The following is a 15,786-nucleotide window of genomic DNA, read 5'->3' as shown; positions in this document are numbered from 1 at the left end:
TGATGCACACAGGAGTCAAGAGTGGCACACAAGCCCTGAGGCCAATATTTTTCTCCCACTGATTGATGTAGTGATTTTTTCAGGTAGATTTTATAACCCAAATCAAGCAAAAAAATAAATAGGCTTTCTATGGCCCACTGAGTGAGAGATGACACAGGGATGACAGGGATGGCACTCTAGCAGAAATGTCAATCTTAATCTCCCACAAAAAAAAAAAAAAAACAGGGAGTGTCCTTCAATTACTATCTCCCTGCAGTAATCTCAGCCAGGTATGGCAGGCAGCAATAAGGAGTGGACTGATGCACAAATTAAATAAAAAGTGTGTACAAACCAAAAAGATAGCTGTGCAGAAAGGAAGGAACAAGAGGATTTGTGCTTTGAAAAAAGCAGTTGGTTTGCACAGCGGCGTACACACAGCAATGCAGCTATCAGGGAGCGAAGCGGCAGCAACCTCTCCCTAAGCTCAGATCAGCAGCAGTAACATGGCGGTCGGCGGGAACGCCCCTTTATAGCCCCTGTGACGCCGCAGACAGCAAGCCAATCACTGCAATGCCCTTCTCTAAGATGGTGGGGACCAGGACCTATGTCATCACGCTGCCCACACTCTGCGTTTACCTTCATTGGCTGAGAAATGGCGCTTTTCGCGTCATTGAAACGCGACCTTGGCGCGAAAGTCGCGTACCGCATGGCCGACCCCGCACAGGGGTCGGATCGGGTTTCATGAAACCCGACTTTGCCAAAAGTCGGCGACTTTTGAAAATGAACGACCCGTTTCGCTCAACCCTAGTGAAGGATGTTAATCACACCAAAAGGGGTGAGATTACAGGAAGAAGCGAGGGCAAGACTAGTGTTGGGCAAGCGACACCTCATTGAATTTGTCTTAGCTAATTAGCGTAAGACGAGCTGAAGTTTAAAAGTTGTTTTTATGATAAAGAAATGTTTGTGGAACATGAGGGACTGTTGTAGTGCAGTAATAGTCCATCTTAAGATTATGGTGGCAGTTTGATAAAATTGGGGGAACTGACAGGTTCCGTTTACGAAGCAACCAGTGGAGCATACTACAATATGATGCAGCAGATTTTGTACACAGATTTTAATAGCAGGAGTACAATATAGTCAAAAGGACATCTATGGATGCTATATTACATTTCCACATAAAGTGGAGCTTGCACCACCTATCTGGGTATAATCAGGGGCGGATTATAAGAGGGTCAATCTGGGCGGTAGCCCAGGGCCCAGTGGTGTGGGGGGGCCCTGGGCTGCCGCACAGATTGACCGCCGGCCGCCGCCATCATTCAGGGCATTACTCGCATGATCGATTCGCATCATATGACAGCACAGTGAGTCACTGTCAGTGACACACAGTGGCACCCCCGGCCGTGAGTCACCAGCCGCCCGCCCCTGTCAGACTGCTGTTGTTGCCGGCGCCGCAGTGGCGACGCGCACGCGCCGACACGTTAACCTCCTCCTCCTTATGTGCCGGGCCCGTGCGGCCGGCCGCCGTGCCCCTGCCGTGCCGTGCCGGGAGCCCCCCTGGACCCAGTGGGCAGAGAGAGGGGGCCCGCATCGGCCCCGTCTCATCTGCTCACCGGGCCCCTGGCGGCGCTGCCTGCGGCGGTTTCCTATTGCCGTGCGGGCGCGCCCGCACGGCAATAGTTAACAACAGCCGTTGGCCGCAGGCGCGCAGCGCACACGTCGCCGGCGTCTGACGTCATTGTCAGTCGCTGGCGAGTGCGCGCTGCTGGAGGAAGCTCACCGCCTGGATCGCTGGTAAGGTGAGGACTGGAGAATTTTTTTATTTTTTTTTTATAACCTAACGGTGGAGGCGGAGCGGAGGAGTCGGACACTGGGGATGGGGGGGCCAGGGGCAGAATGCTGGGAGCAGGAGGACACAGTCTGGGACTGGGGCAGTCTGATTTCTTGACACACTGGGTCTGGGGGGGCAGCAATGATGCTGGAGGAGGACACAGTCGGGACTGGGGGCCTCAAATGATTGCATTTGCTATTGCTGGACACACTGGGGGGGCAATGCAGGAGACACTGGGGGGGCAATACAGGAGACACTGGGGGGGGGCAATGCGGAAGGACACAGTCTGGGGACTGGCTGGGCAGATGATTGCTGGACAATGGACATACTGGGGCAATGATGCTGGAGGAGGACACAGTCGGGACTGGGGGCCTCAAATGATTGCATTTGCTATTGCTGGACACACTGGGGGGGGGCAATGCAGGAGACACTGGGGGGGGCAATGCAGGAGACACTGGGGGGGGCAATACAGGAGACACTGGGGGGGGCAATGCGGAAGGACATAGTCTGGGGACTGGCTGGGCAGATGATTGCTGGACAAAGGACATACTGGGGCAATGATGCTGGAGGAGGACACAGTCGGGACTGGGGGCCTCAAATGATTGCATTTGCTATTGCTGGACACACTGGGGGGGGGCAATGCAGGAGACACTGGGGGGGGCAATGCAGGAGACACTGGGGGGGGCAATACAGGAGACACTGGGGGGGGCAATGCGGAAGGACATAGTCTGGGGACTGGCTGGGCAGATGATTGCTGGACAAAGGACATACTGGGGCAATGATGCTGGAGGAGGACACAGTCGGGACTGGGGGCCTCAAATGATTGCATTTGCTATTGCTGGACACACTGGGGGGGGGCAATGCAGGAGACACTGGGGGGGCAATGCAGGAGACACTGGGGGGGGGAAATGCTGGAGGACACAGTCTGGGGACTGGCTGGGCAGATGATTGCTGGACACACTGGGGCAATGATGCTGGAGGAGGACACAGTCGGGACTGGGGGCCTCAAATGATTGCATTTGCTATTGCTGGACACACTGGGGGGGGGGCAATGCAGGAGACACTGGGGGGGGCAATGCAGGAGAAACTGGGGCAATGCTGGAGACACTGGGGCAGATTGCTGGAGACACTGGGGCAGATTGCTGGAGACACTGGGGCAATGCTGGAGACACTGGGGCAGATTGCTGGACACACTGGGGGTAATATGCTGGACACACTGGGGCAGATGATTGCTGGAGACACTGGGGCAATGCTGGAGACACTGGGGCAATGCTGGAGACACTGGGCCAGATTGCTGGACACACTGGTGGTAATATGCTGGACACACTGTCTGGGGGAAATATGCTGGACATACTGGGGCAGATTGCTGGACACACTGGGGGTAATATGCTGGACACCCTGGGGGTAATATGCTGGACACACTGGGGGTAATATGCTGGACACACTTGGGTAATATGCTGGACACACTGGGGCAGATTGCTGGACACACTGGGGGCAGGACTGGAGGCATGGGCAGAATAGACACGGGGCATGATTGGAGACACGGGGTAGAATGAAAGACATGGGGCAGGATTGGATCATGGGGCAGGATGGGGAGATCATATGGTGTAGAATGGATACTCATGAGTGCAGGATGGGAGAACATATGGCTGGAGCCAGGAATGAGACACACGGGGCCAGGATGGGGGATATTATTACCATAGAGGCTAATTAAGGGATGTTATTACTGCAGTGCTGTGTTTTTCTTTTATTTTTTGAGTATACTGTTTTAAATGGGGGGGCGGTCCTGTTACTGTGCAGAGTGACACTATATCGCCTTTTTTTCTTCATGTGGTGTAATGTAGAAGTTGTGAAAAATTAAGTAATGTGTTCTGCAAGCGGAGCTCGAGATAACTGTGTTATTTCCTGCAGAAACGAGAAATGATGGCGGTCTGTGCTGGATGAAAGATGAAGGACTTCACCTAGAGACGTTACTGGTGAGTCAGTGTTATTATTATTATACATTATTACATAGTGTTACCTATACACTGACACTATACACTGTATACTATATACAGAGATCCTGTGTACAATGTCACCAGTGATCACTGTATTACCTCTACACAGACACTGCATACTAAGTACAGATCTCCTGTGAATACTGGCACTTATGGTGATACTGATAGTATTGTGTTTTTTTTTTTTTTTTTTATTACTGATCAGTATTGTAGTATTCAGTCACTATGTGGTGGTAATATGTGGTCTGGAAATGGTGTTGTGGTATTTGTCCCTTGTATGTGCTATTTGGTCACCAAGTGGTAATATGTGGTCTTGACATGGTGCGGTGGTATTTGTTCCTTGTATGTGATATTATTCGATCACTGTGGTTGTAATTTGTAGTCTGGTCATGCTGCGGTGGTATTTGTGCCTTGTATGTGGTGATATTGGTCAAGATATACCTAAATTGTATTGCAGATTTTAACAAATATTTAATAGGTTACAGTAGAGTAGGGCCCGGCCATTTTTCTGGAATAATCTGGTTCGGGTATATCATGACCCCCGTCACATGACCCCCGTCACATGACCCCGTCACATGACCCCCGTCACATGACCGGGGGGGCCCACAGTGTGTGAACAGCCCGGGGCCCTGGCTACCCTTAATCCACCCCTGGGTATAATATATCTGGAACTTGCTAATTATCAATGACCCTATAATACAGTAATCATCAGAAAAAGTGCTATTATGACTGACATAAGGCTGATGTGTTACTGAAATGTGAACGATTATTTCAAATTGCCTGAAGAAACCAGAAATCCACTCAAATTATTCCGAAATCACAACAATTCAGATGGATGGAATGGATTTATTAACAAAATTTCTCCAATAAATCTGATGTATGTGAATGTATCCCATAACACAATATTCCCTGTGCTCGGTGGTCCATGAATTGTTTTATATCTCCATGAACCTGGCAGTTATAGTAATGGTGGACTAAAGCTGTAGACTAAACAAAGAAGGATGTGGAATGTAAAAACTAAACTATTTAAATCTAAAGTATTTGTGTGATTGGCTTGGTATAAAGGGCTAGACTTACATTCTTTATTTCATGAGTCATCCTAACCCTCCGTGTAAACTGAATTCTGAGTCGTATTGTCAGGAGTCTATATGTGGCCGACATCAGAGGCGACTACCAGCTACAAATGTACCAGCCATATTCATAGCTGCCAATGTTGATGTTGGAAATGTAGGGACAATGTCATTTCGCCCTTGGACTTGCTCATGATCGCCCCAATAATAATGGGAAGTGTTCGCACTGGCCTGGTTTGTCGGACACAGAGTAACGACATGGATCGTAGTCCTGTTACTCCTTCCCTTCTGCTCACCTCTACTCCTGGCATGTTTGGGACTGATGTAATGTCTGCTTTTTAATGGCCATCTAGAAAATTCCTCACAGATTTACCAATCTACCAGTAAATGTGGGACATGGATAAGAACCAGCGTTTCCACTGACTAGTTGTGATATCATAACAGCTTACTTGTGAGCTCATAGCTATTGTCTAATGGAAACATAGTCATGATGTCACCGTTACCTCATAGAAACATAGTCGTAATGTCACCGTTACCTCATAGAAACATAGTCGTAATGTCACCGTTACATCATAGAAACATAGTCGTGATGTCACGGCTGTTACCTCAGAGACATAGTTGTGATGTCACCGCTGTTACCTCATAGAGACATAGTTGTGATGTCACCGCTGTTACCTCAGAGACATAGTTGTGATGTCATCGCTGTTACCTCGTAGAGACATAGTTGTGATGTCATAGCTGTTACCTCAGAGACATAGTTGTGATGTCACCGCTGTTACCTCAGACACATAGTTGTGATGTCACCGCTGTTACCTCATAGAGACATACTTGTGATGTCACCGCTGTTACCTCATAGAGACATAGTTGTGATGTCATAGCTGTTCCCTGACATTGTTGTAATGTTACAGCTGTTATCTCGTAGAAACAGAGTTGTGATGTCACAGCTGTTTCCTTATGGAAATATAAATATGATGTCACATCTGTTACCTTCGAGAAACATACTTTTGATGTCACAGCTGATTCCTGGTAGAAACATAGTTATGATGTCATAGCTATTCCCTGGCATTGTTGTGATGTCACAGCTATTACCGCATAGAAACAGTTGTGATGTCACAGCTATTCCTTGATATGGTTTCTATGAAGTAACAGCTATGATATCACAACAATGTCAGGGAACAGCTGTGACATCACAACTACGGCTTTCACAAGGAACCAGCTGTAACATCACAACAATGTTTCTGCAAGGTAACGACTGTGACATCACAACTGTGTTTCTATGAGGTGACACCTGTTGGTTGGTTGTTGACTTTGTGGCTAAGGAGGGGAGAGAGCTGTTATCCTAATCGGCAATTATGGGGCTGCTTACTTCTTCCTGGCTGATTCCTCAGGAAACAAGGACCAGTGAGAATAAAACAGGAGGTGACACATGTATCTGTATCAATATCCACTTGTGAAGTCACATCTGCTTCTCTGAGGAAAACAACGTTGTCATGACTCCTTACTGACACCCACAAATGATGTCACAGAAGCTTACCTGACAGATGAAAGCATTTGTGATGTCATGGCTGCCTAACTGACATCACTGGAACATCACTGCAATATGTCAGTAACATATCATAGGGGCCACCATTAAAGTCAGTCACCTAGGAAAGCGAATGCAGCTGTAACCTAATGGTCGCGGCTGCTTCTCCTGCTATGATATAGTCACATTACTTTATTCAACGGGCCTAAGAATGGATTTGGGATGCCAGAAGGTGACATTGGTGCAATATTTAATTTTTGGAGTGTTGAATCTTGTTTTCATTGCAGCCATTTGGTAAATTCAAAAAAGTTCATTTTTTTTCTTATTAATGTATATTCTGCACCCCATCTTGACTGAAATTTTTTTTGCAAATTTCTAAAAAAAAGAAAACCTGGAATATCACATGGTCATAAGTATTCTGCCCTTTGCTCAGTATTGAGTAGAAGCACCTTTTGAGCTAGTACAGCCATGAGTCCTTCTTGGGAATGATGCAACAAGTTTTTCACCCCTGGATTTGGGGATCCTCTGCCATTCTTCCTTGCAGATCCTCTCCACTTCTGTCAGGTTGGATGGTGAACGTTGGTGGATGCCATTTTCAGGTCTCTCCAGAGATGCTCAATTGGGTTTAGGTTAGGGCTAAGTCAAGAATGATCACAAGAGTTGTTCTGAAGCCACTCTTTTGTTATTTTAGGTGTGTGCTTAGGGTCATTGTCTTGTTGGAAGGTGAACCTTCGGCCAAGTCTGAGGTCCAGAGCACTCTGGAAGAGGTTTTCATCCTGGATATCTCTGTACTTGGCCGCATTCATGTTTCCTTCAATGACAACCAGTTGTCCTGTCCCTGCGCTGAAAAACACCCCCATAGCATGATGCTGCCACCACCATGCTTCACTGTTGGAATTGTATTGGGCAGATGACAAGCAGTGACTTGTTTTCTCCACACATACCGCTTAGAATTATCAACAAAAAGTCCTGTCTTCGTCTCATCAGACCAGAGATTCTTATTTCTCATAGTCTGGGAGTCCTTCATGTGTTTTTTTGCAAACTCTATGCGGGCTTTCATGCGTCTTGCACTATGGAGAGGCTTCCGTCAGGCCACTCTGCCATGAAGGCCTGACTGGTGGAGGGCTGCAGTGATAGTTGACTTTGTGGAACTTTCTCCCATCTCCCTACTGCATCTGTGGAGCACAGCCACAGTGATATTGGGGTTCTTCTTTACCTCTCTCACCAAGGCTCTTCTCCGATGATTGGTCAGTTTGGCTGGACCGCCAGGTCTAGGAAGACTTCTGGTTGTCCCAAACTTCTTCCATTTAGGGATTATGGAGGCCACTGTGCTCTTAGGAACCTTGAGTACTGCAGAAATTCTGTTGTAACCTTGGCCAGATCTGTGCCTTGCCACAATTCTGTCTCTGAGCTCCTTGGCCACTTCCTTTGACCTCATGATTCTCATTTGGTCTGACATGCACTGTAAGCTGTGAGGTCTTACATAGACAGATGTGTGACTTTCCAAGTCAAGTCCTATCAGTTTAATTTAACACAGCTGGACTCCAATGAAGGAGTAGAACGTTCTCAAGGAGGATCACAAGGAAATGGACAGCTTGTGACTTAAATATGAGTGTCTGAGCAAAGGGTCTGAATACTTTTGACCATGTGATATGTCAGTTTTGCAAAAATTTCTACATTTCTGCTTTTTCAGTCAAGATGGGGTGCAGAGTGTACATTAATGAGAAAAAAATGAACTTTTTTGAATTTACCAAATTGCTGCAATGAAACAAAGAGTGAAAAATTTAAAGGGGTCTGTTAGGTGTCGAGTTCCTGCCGCTGCACAGGGGGAATCTCGAACCATGTCTGCTGCGGTCTCCCATTCTCCTCCAGCCGCAAAGGAACCTGCTCAGCAGAGACGTCGGTCCCAGCGTCTGGCTCAGCCTGATACTGTGCCAATAGTTACTGTTGCCTTTCCAGGCTCTGCCCTTGTAGCCAGCATTGGTCAGTGGCGAGCAGGCTTTTTTGGGACTAAGTCCTGCTTTTCACGCACTGAGCATGCCCACGGGAGGACCTCTCATTGGGGGTCACACACTCAGGCCCTGTTGCAGCTCCTATTGGTCCACAAGGAAGGTCCTGTAGAGCTGCAACTATAAAAGGTTTGCATGGCCGCACAGCCATGCGCTAGTATCAAATTTGTTTGGCTTATGCCAGTGGATACTCTACCACTCTATACTTATGTGGTGTGAGTCTGTTTAGCTTTGGGACTGTACACTCAGGCAGGCAGCAAGCGTCAGTGGGGGCAATTAGCCTTGGCTTAGCATCTGGTTCCTTCATGTGTGCGGTTAACACAGAAGAGTTCCAGAGCAAGCACAACCCTAGTTAGGGTAATAGTTTGTGTACAGTGCGACTCTGTGAGTCAACAGAGATCGCTTCCAGTTCACACCGGGTGAAGCTTTACCCACGTGTGAACTCAGAGGTTATCCGCCGTTACTTTGCAGCGGATATCTCTGCACGGTGGACCCCGGGCTGCGAACGCACCTTGTAGCTACCTATCTATACTCGGTGCGTTCCGCTAGCCCTAACAGAGTCTCAATACTTTCCGTACCCACTGTATATATTTATATATATATATATATATATATATATATATATATATATGCACACACAAATATATACTTACTTTTTCTACATGTACACTGTACACACTGGCAGGAATACTAGAATGCCCCTGCCCTACGAGTGTATTCCTAGGTAAGAAGGTGTATAATTGGCGGTAGGAATGCCTGTCATGTCATTGTTATGTATGGAATCTCTGCCACCATGGTCGTTCCATCGTAACGTAGATCTGCACTATATAAAACGTGTCTAAACAAGATCACTGGATTATTCTAGGAAAGAAATTTAGAGTTTTGTACATTTCCATTTAACATGAGACTTCAGCTCTTTGGATCAGGATGATCACTGACTCTTCAAGCCAACAGAAGTCCCCAACTGTACAAACCAATGGAGGTAACCAAGTCTACAAACCAATAGTGGTCCCCAACTGTACAAACCAACAGAGTACCCCAACTATACAAACCAATAGTGGTCCCCAACTGTACAAACCAACAGAGGTCTCCAACTATACAAACCAACAGAGGTCCCCAACTATACAAACCAACAGAGGTCCCCAACTATACAAACCAACAGAGGTCCCCAACTATACAAACCAATAGTGGTCCCCAACTATACAAACCAACAGAGGTCCCCAACTATACAAACCAACAGAGGTCCCCAACTATACAAACCAATAGTGGTCCCCAACTATACAAACCAATGGTGGTCCCCAACTGTACAAACCAACAGAGGTCCCCAACTATACAAACCAATAGAGGTCCCCAACTGTACAAACCAATAGTGGTCCCCAACTGTACAAACCAATAGTGGTTCCCAACTGTACAAACCAACAGAGGTCCCCAACTATACAAACCAACAGAGGTCCCCAACTATACAAACCAATAGTGGTCCCCAACTATACAAACCAATGGTGGTCCCCAACTATACAAACCAATAGTGGTCCCCAACTGTACAAACCAACAGAGGTCCCCAACTATACAAACCAATAGAGGTCCCCAACTGTACAAACCAATAGTGGTCCCCAACTGTACAAACCAATAGTGGTTCCCAACTGTACAAACCAACAGAGGTCCCCAACTATACAAACCAACAGAGGTCCCCAACTATACAAACCAATAGTGGTCCCCAACTATACAAACCAATGGTGGTCCCCAACTATACAAACCAACAGAGGTCCCCAACTATACAAACCAATAGTGGTCCCCAACTATACAAACCAATGGTGGTCCCCAACTATACAAACCAACAGAGGTCCCCAACTATACAAACCAATGGTGGTCCCCAACTGTACAAACCAACAGAGGTCCCCAACTATACAAACCAATAGAGGTCCCCAACTGTACAAACCAATAGTGGTCCCCAACTGTACAAACCAATAGTGGTTCCCAACTGTACAAACCAACAGAGGTCCCCAACTATACAAACCAACAGAGGTCCCCAACTATACAAACCAATAGTGGTCCCCAACTATACAAACCAATGGTGGTCCCCAACTATACAAACCAACAGAGGTCCCCAACTATACAAACCAATAGTGGTCCCCAACTGTACAAACCAACAGAGGTCCCCAACTATACAAACCAATAGTGGTCCCCAACTGTACAAACCAACAGAGGTCCCCAACTATACAAACCAACAGAGGTCCCCAACTGTACAAACCAATAGAAAAAGACAGATTAAAAAAGAAAAAAGACAGATTAAAAAAAATTACAAATTCTCTAATTGGTTCGGCTGAATAAATTCACTGACAGGGTCTTAGTTAACTCATTCTGCAGCCAACAAAACACCTATATATATCCTAAATAGTAGCCATTGGATCAATATACACACCTATAGAAAAAGACTCCACACAAGAGTAACCATTGATAAAACCAATATTTTATTATAAAAAAAAAAAAAACAATAAAAAAAGGACCAAAGATTGGTCATAAAATTCAATCGAAATAACAGGTAAGGACCACATAAAGAGGAAAAAGGAGGTGGATACGCCTGGAAACAATTAATGTATTGACAATCCAAATACAAAAGTCTGTGCCACATGATGAATATTAATTAACAAATTAACATAATATAAGTCAGCATAATGCTGTATGTGATACAAAGAGACTTTATTTAATGGTGCAGGGCACACCCACCCATCCAGTAAACCTATGTATGCAAAAATCATTTAAGCATACAAATACATATAGGGGTCGACGGGGGTCCTGCAAAGTCTATCAAATCAATGTGAAATACATGCGAATTAAAAAACTTTGAACATTCATTACCAGTTCAAGTAAAGAGAATCCAGGCGTCCACCACACCCAATTCTGCAGCCAGCAATGGACAGGGCAACACAGAAGCTGATTTATGATCACGTGAAAGTTCAGCTCAACTTTGATTTGGTCTTTGATCACAGTTCAGCACCAAGGAATTTAGAACAAGACAGATAGGCTACCACCTCTCCTCACAGAGGAAGCTCGCTGATGGACTCTCAGTTAACTCATTCAGCAGCCGGCAATAGACACAGGTTTAAGGCAAATTGAGCTATATTTTAATTTAAAAAAATACAAAAATGATTTATAGAGAAAAGTGAATGCATTTAAGTAGGAAAGTAAATTTGCTCCCAAAGGTAGACAATCCCTGGTTCATCTACCAACAACTGCTATTGAACCCATCCATCCAACCCCCGGACTCAGAGATTCTCTGACCCGGTGACTCTGAAGAGCGGTGACATCAGTAACGTCACCGCTCTTGAGATATTCCGGGTCTTGCACTGAGCTCGGCAACTGTGAAGAGCGATATTGTTACTACCGTCACCGCTCTTCAGAGTTGCTGGATCTCGCCCGGTCTGGGCTAGTAGTGGGGGTGTCTGATAGTCACCTCTCCATTACTTACACCAGGGATTGATAGCAGCTGACATTATGCAGCTGACATCAACCCTAAAAATCATTACACATACCAGAATGAAATGCTCTGGTGGCTGGGAAAAGCAGTAGAGTTAGCGCTATTCCCAGGCGCCGGGTGCTAACTACAACTGTCATCATCCTTGCCTGGTCTCCCTGCGAAGCATTTCTGCTGTATTTACATGCGCTGATCTCAGGCCACTAAACGAGTGTGATCGACAATACTGAAGTCGTTCGCTTGTTTCCCGGCCTCTGTACACCAACTTAGAATGAATGAAGGGAACAGAACAATCACATTTAGATCAATCTGTCCCCATACAGTATCATGTTATCAGCAGCACATCTACAGGTTACAGCGGGCGATGTGCTGCTGAGAACAAGGATTTCTGTTCCCACATAATCCAATCACTCGATGAATAGGCAGCATTTTGCTTGTTAGTATAATACACCCCATAGTCCTCCATATATTATAATGTGCACCTCAGTCCTCCATATAGTATAATACACTCCTCAGTCCTCCATATAGTATAATACACTTCTCATAGTCCTCCATATATTAAAATACATTGCTCAGTCATCCATATAGTATAATACACTCCTCATAGTGCTCCATATAGTATAATGCAGCGCCATAGTAATCCATGTAGTACAATTCACTTCCCATAGTATAATGCACACCATAGTTCTTCATATAGTATAATGTATTCCCCATAGTCCTCGATACAGTATAAAGCAGCCCACATATAGTATAATGATGCCACCCCAGAGTATAATGCAGCCACCCCACAGAATATACTGTAGCTCCCTGAGTATAATGTAACCCCCCAGAGAATATAATGCAGCCCCTACATATAGTATAATGCAGCCCCTGCATATATAATATATGGTAACCCCCTCATAGAGCATAATGCAGCCCCCCATAGAATATAATGTAGCCCCTCCATAGAATACAATGCAGCCCTCCTCATATAGTATAATGCAGCTCCCCATAGAATATAATGTAGCCCTCTCAAAGAGTATGATGCAATCACCCCTCATAGAATACAATAAATTTAATACATAGAATACATTTAATACATAGAATATAATACAGCCTACCTCCCCATGGAATATAATGTAGCCCCATAAGAGTATGATGCAATTGTCCCTCATAGAATATAATACAGCCCCCATGGAATATAATGTAGCCCCCCAGAGAATATAATACAGCTCCCCATACTGTTGTGAATTCTGTGGCTGAGTTCACTCCTGTGGTCACAAGTGGTATTGCAGTCTCTGGGCTTCCTCCCTCAGGTGTTTTGGTGAGCTCGTTGGCTGCCTTGCTATTTAGCTCCACCTGAGTCTGTCTTCCTTGCTCCTTGTCAATGTTCCAGTGTTGGATCTGAGCTACTGCATCTTTCCTTGGGCCTGCTGCTCTGCTAGATAAGTGCTTCTAGTTTGTTTTCTGTTTTTTCTGTCCAGCTTGCTATTAACTTTTGCTGGAAGCTCTGAGAAGCAAAGGGTGCACCGCCGTGCTGTTAGTTCGGCACGGTGGGTCTTTTTGCCCCTTTGCGTGGTTTTCGTTTTAGGGTTTTTTGTAGACTGCATAGTTCTCTTTGCTATCCTCGCTCTGTCTAGAATATCGGGCCTCACTTTGCTGAATCTATTTCATTCCTACGTTTGTCTTTTCATCTTGCTAACAGTCATTATATGTGGGGGGCTGCCTATTCCTTTGGGGTATTTCTCTGAGGTAAGTCAGGCTTGTATTTCTATCTTCAGGCTAGTCAGCTCCTCAGGCAGTGCCGAGTTGCATAGGTAGTTATAGGCGCAATCCACTGCTGCTTATAGTTGTGTGAGGATAGATCAGGTACTGCAGTCTACAGAGATTCCACGTCTCAGAGCTCGTCCTATTGTTTTTGGTTATTGCCAGATCTCTGTATGTGCGCTGATTACTGCACGCTGTGTTGCCTGATTGCCAGCCATAACAGTACAAGGAGCCCTCCAATGATTTCCAATAGAGGGAAAAAAGAAATCCTGACATCATTTTTTTTTCTTAGCTCTGTCTTCAGTCTTTTTTTTCCCCTAGACATTAGAGTGCTTCAGGACACAGCTGTGGACATGGATATTCAGGCTCTGTGCTCCTCAATTGATAATCTCGTTGTAAATGTACAAAAGATTCAAGATACTATTGATCAGAAATCGATGCTAGAACCAAGAATTCCGATTCCTGATTTGTTTTTTGGTGACAGAACTAAGTTCTTGAGCTTCAGAAATAATTGTAAGCTATTTTTGGCCTTGAAACCTCATTCTTCTGGTAATCCTATTCAACAGGTTTTGATTATTATTTCTTTTTTGCGCGGCGACCCACAGGACTGGGCGTTTTCTCTTGCACCAGGAGATTCTGCATTGAGTAATGTTGATGCATTTTTCCAGGCGCTGGGATTGCTTTACGATGAGCCTAATTCAGTGGATCAAGCTGAGAAAAATCTGCTGGCTTTATGCCAGGGTCAGGATGATGTAGAAGTATATTGTCAGAAATTTAGGAAATGGTCAGTACTCACTCTGTGGAATGAATCTGCACTAGCGGCTTTGTTCAGAAAGGGTCTCTCTGAAGCTCTTAAGGATGTAATGGTGGGATTTCCTATGCCTGCTGGTTTGAATGAGTCTATGTCCTTGGCCATTCAGATCGGTCGTCGCTTGCGCGAGCGTAAATCTGTGCACCATCTGGCGGTATTGTCTGAGAGTAAGCCTGAGCCTATGCAGTGCGACAGGACTATGACTAAAGTAGAACGGCACGAACACAGACGTCTGAACAGACTGTGTTTTTATTGTGGTGATTCTACTCATGCTATTTCTAATTGTCCTAAACGCACTAGGCGGTTCGATAGCTCTGCCGCTATTGGTACTGTACAGTCCAAATTCCTTTTGTCCATTACCTTAATGTGCTCTTTGTCATCATATTCTGTCATGGCGTTTGTGGATTCAGGCGCTGCCCTGAATCTGATGGATTTGGATTATGCTAAACGTTGTGGATTTTTCTTGGAGCCTTTGCGGTGTCCTATTCCGTTGAGAGGAATTGATGCTACACCTTTGGCCAAGAATAAGCCTCAGTACTGGGCCCAGCTGACCATGTGCATGGCTCCTGCACATCAGGAAGTTATTCGCTTTTTGGTACTGCATAATTTGCATGATGTGGTCGTGTTGGGGTTGCCATGGCTACAAACCCATAATCCAGTATTGGATTGGAACTCTATGTCGGTAACCAGCTGGGGTTGTCAGGGAGTACATGGTGATGTTCCATTTTTGTCTATTTCGTCATCCATTCCTTCTGACATCCCAGAGTTCTTGTCGGACTTTCAGGATGTATTTGAAGAGTCCAAGTCTGATGCCCTACCTCCGCATAGGAATTGTGATTGTGCTATCGATTTGATTCCTGGTAGTAAATTCCCTAAGGGTCGTTTATTTAATTTGTCCGTACCTGAACACACCCCTATGCGCAGTTATGTGAAGGAGTCCCTGGAGAAGGGACATATTCGCCCATCGTCGTCACCATTGGGAGCAGGGTTCTTTTTTGTAGCCAAGAAGGATGGTTCGCTAAGACCGTGTATTGATTACCGCCTTCTTAATAAGATCACTGTTAAGTTTCAGTATCCCTTGCCATTGATTTCTGACTTGTTTGCTCGGATTAAGGGGGCTAGTTGGTTTACTAAGATTGATCTTCGTGGTGCGTATAATCTGGTGAGAATCAGGCAGGGAGATGAATGGAAAATGGCATTTAATACGCCCGAGGGTCATTTTGAGTATCTGGTGATGCCGTTCGGACTTGCCAATGCTCCATCTGTTTTTCAGTCTTTTATGCATGACATTTTCCGTGAGTATCTGGATAAATTCTTGATTGTTTACTTGGATGACATTTTGATCTTCTCAG

At 45.6% G+C, this 15,786-nt stretch overlaps 1 protein-coding gene across 2 annotated transcripts in view; it reads left to right on the top strand.

Moving 5' to 3' along the window:
* Window positions 1-15,786, top strand: part of BGN (biglycan) — an 87,353-nt gene that overhangs the window by 18,161 nt on the left and 53,406 nt on the right. The window contains exon 2 of one of the 2 annotated variants that reach the window (XM_069748308.1): window positions 3,719-3,783. The exons of the other annotated variant lie outside the window; for it this stretch is intronic. Coding sequence (XP_069604409.1) covers window positions 3,748-3,783 — 36 coding nt within the window. The 5' untranslated portion in view covers window positions 3,719-3,747. The remainder of the gene's footprint in view (window positions 1-3,718; window positions 3,784-15,786) is intronic. 2 annotated transcript variants of the gene reach the window in all.

This window comes from Ranitomeya imitator, chromosome 2, assembly GCF_032444005.1.
Source record: "Ranitomeya imitator isolate aRanImi1 chromosome 2, aRanImi1.pri, whole genome shotgun sequence".
In the NCBI taxonomy this organism is placed as follows: Eukaryota; Metazoa; Chordata; class Amphibia; order Anura; family Dendrobatidae; genus Ranitomeya; species Ranitomeya imitator.
The sequence above is the reverse complement of the archived record's forward strand: the minus strand, read 5'-3'. Positions and strand labels throughout refer to the sequence as shown.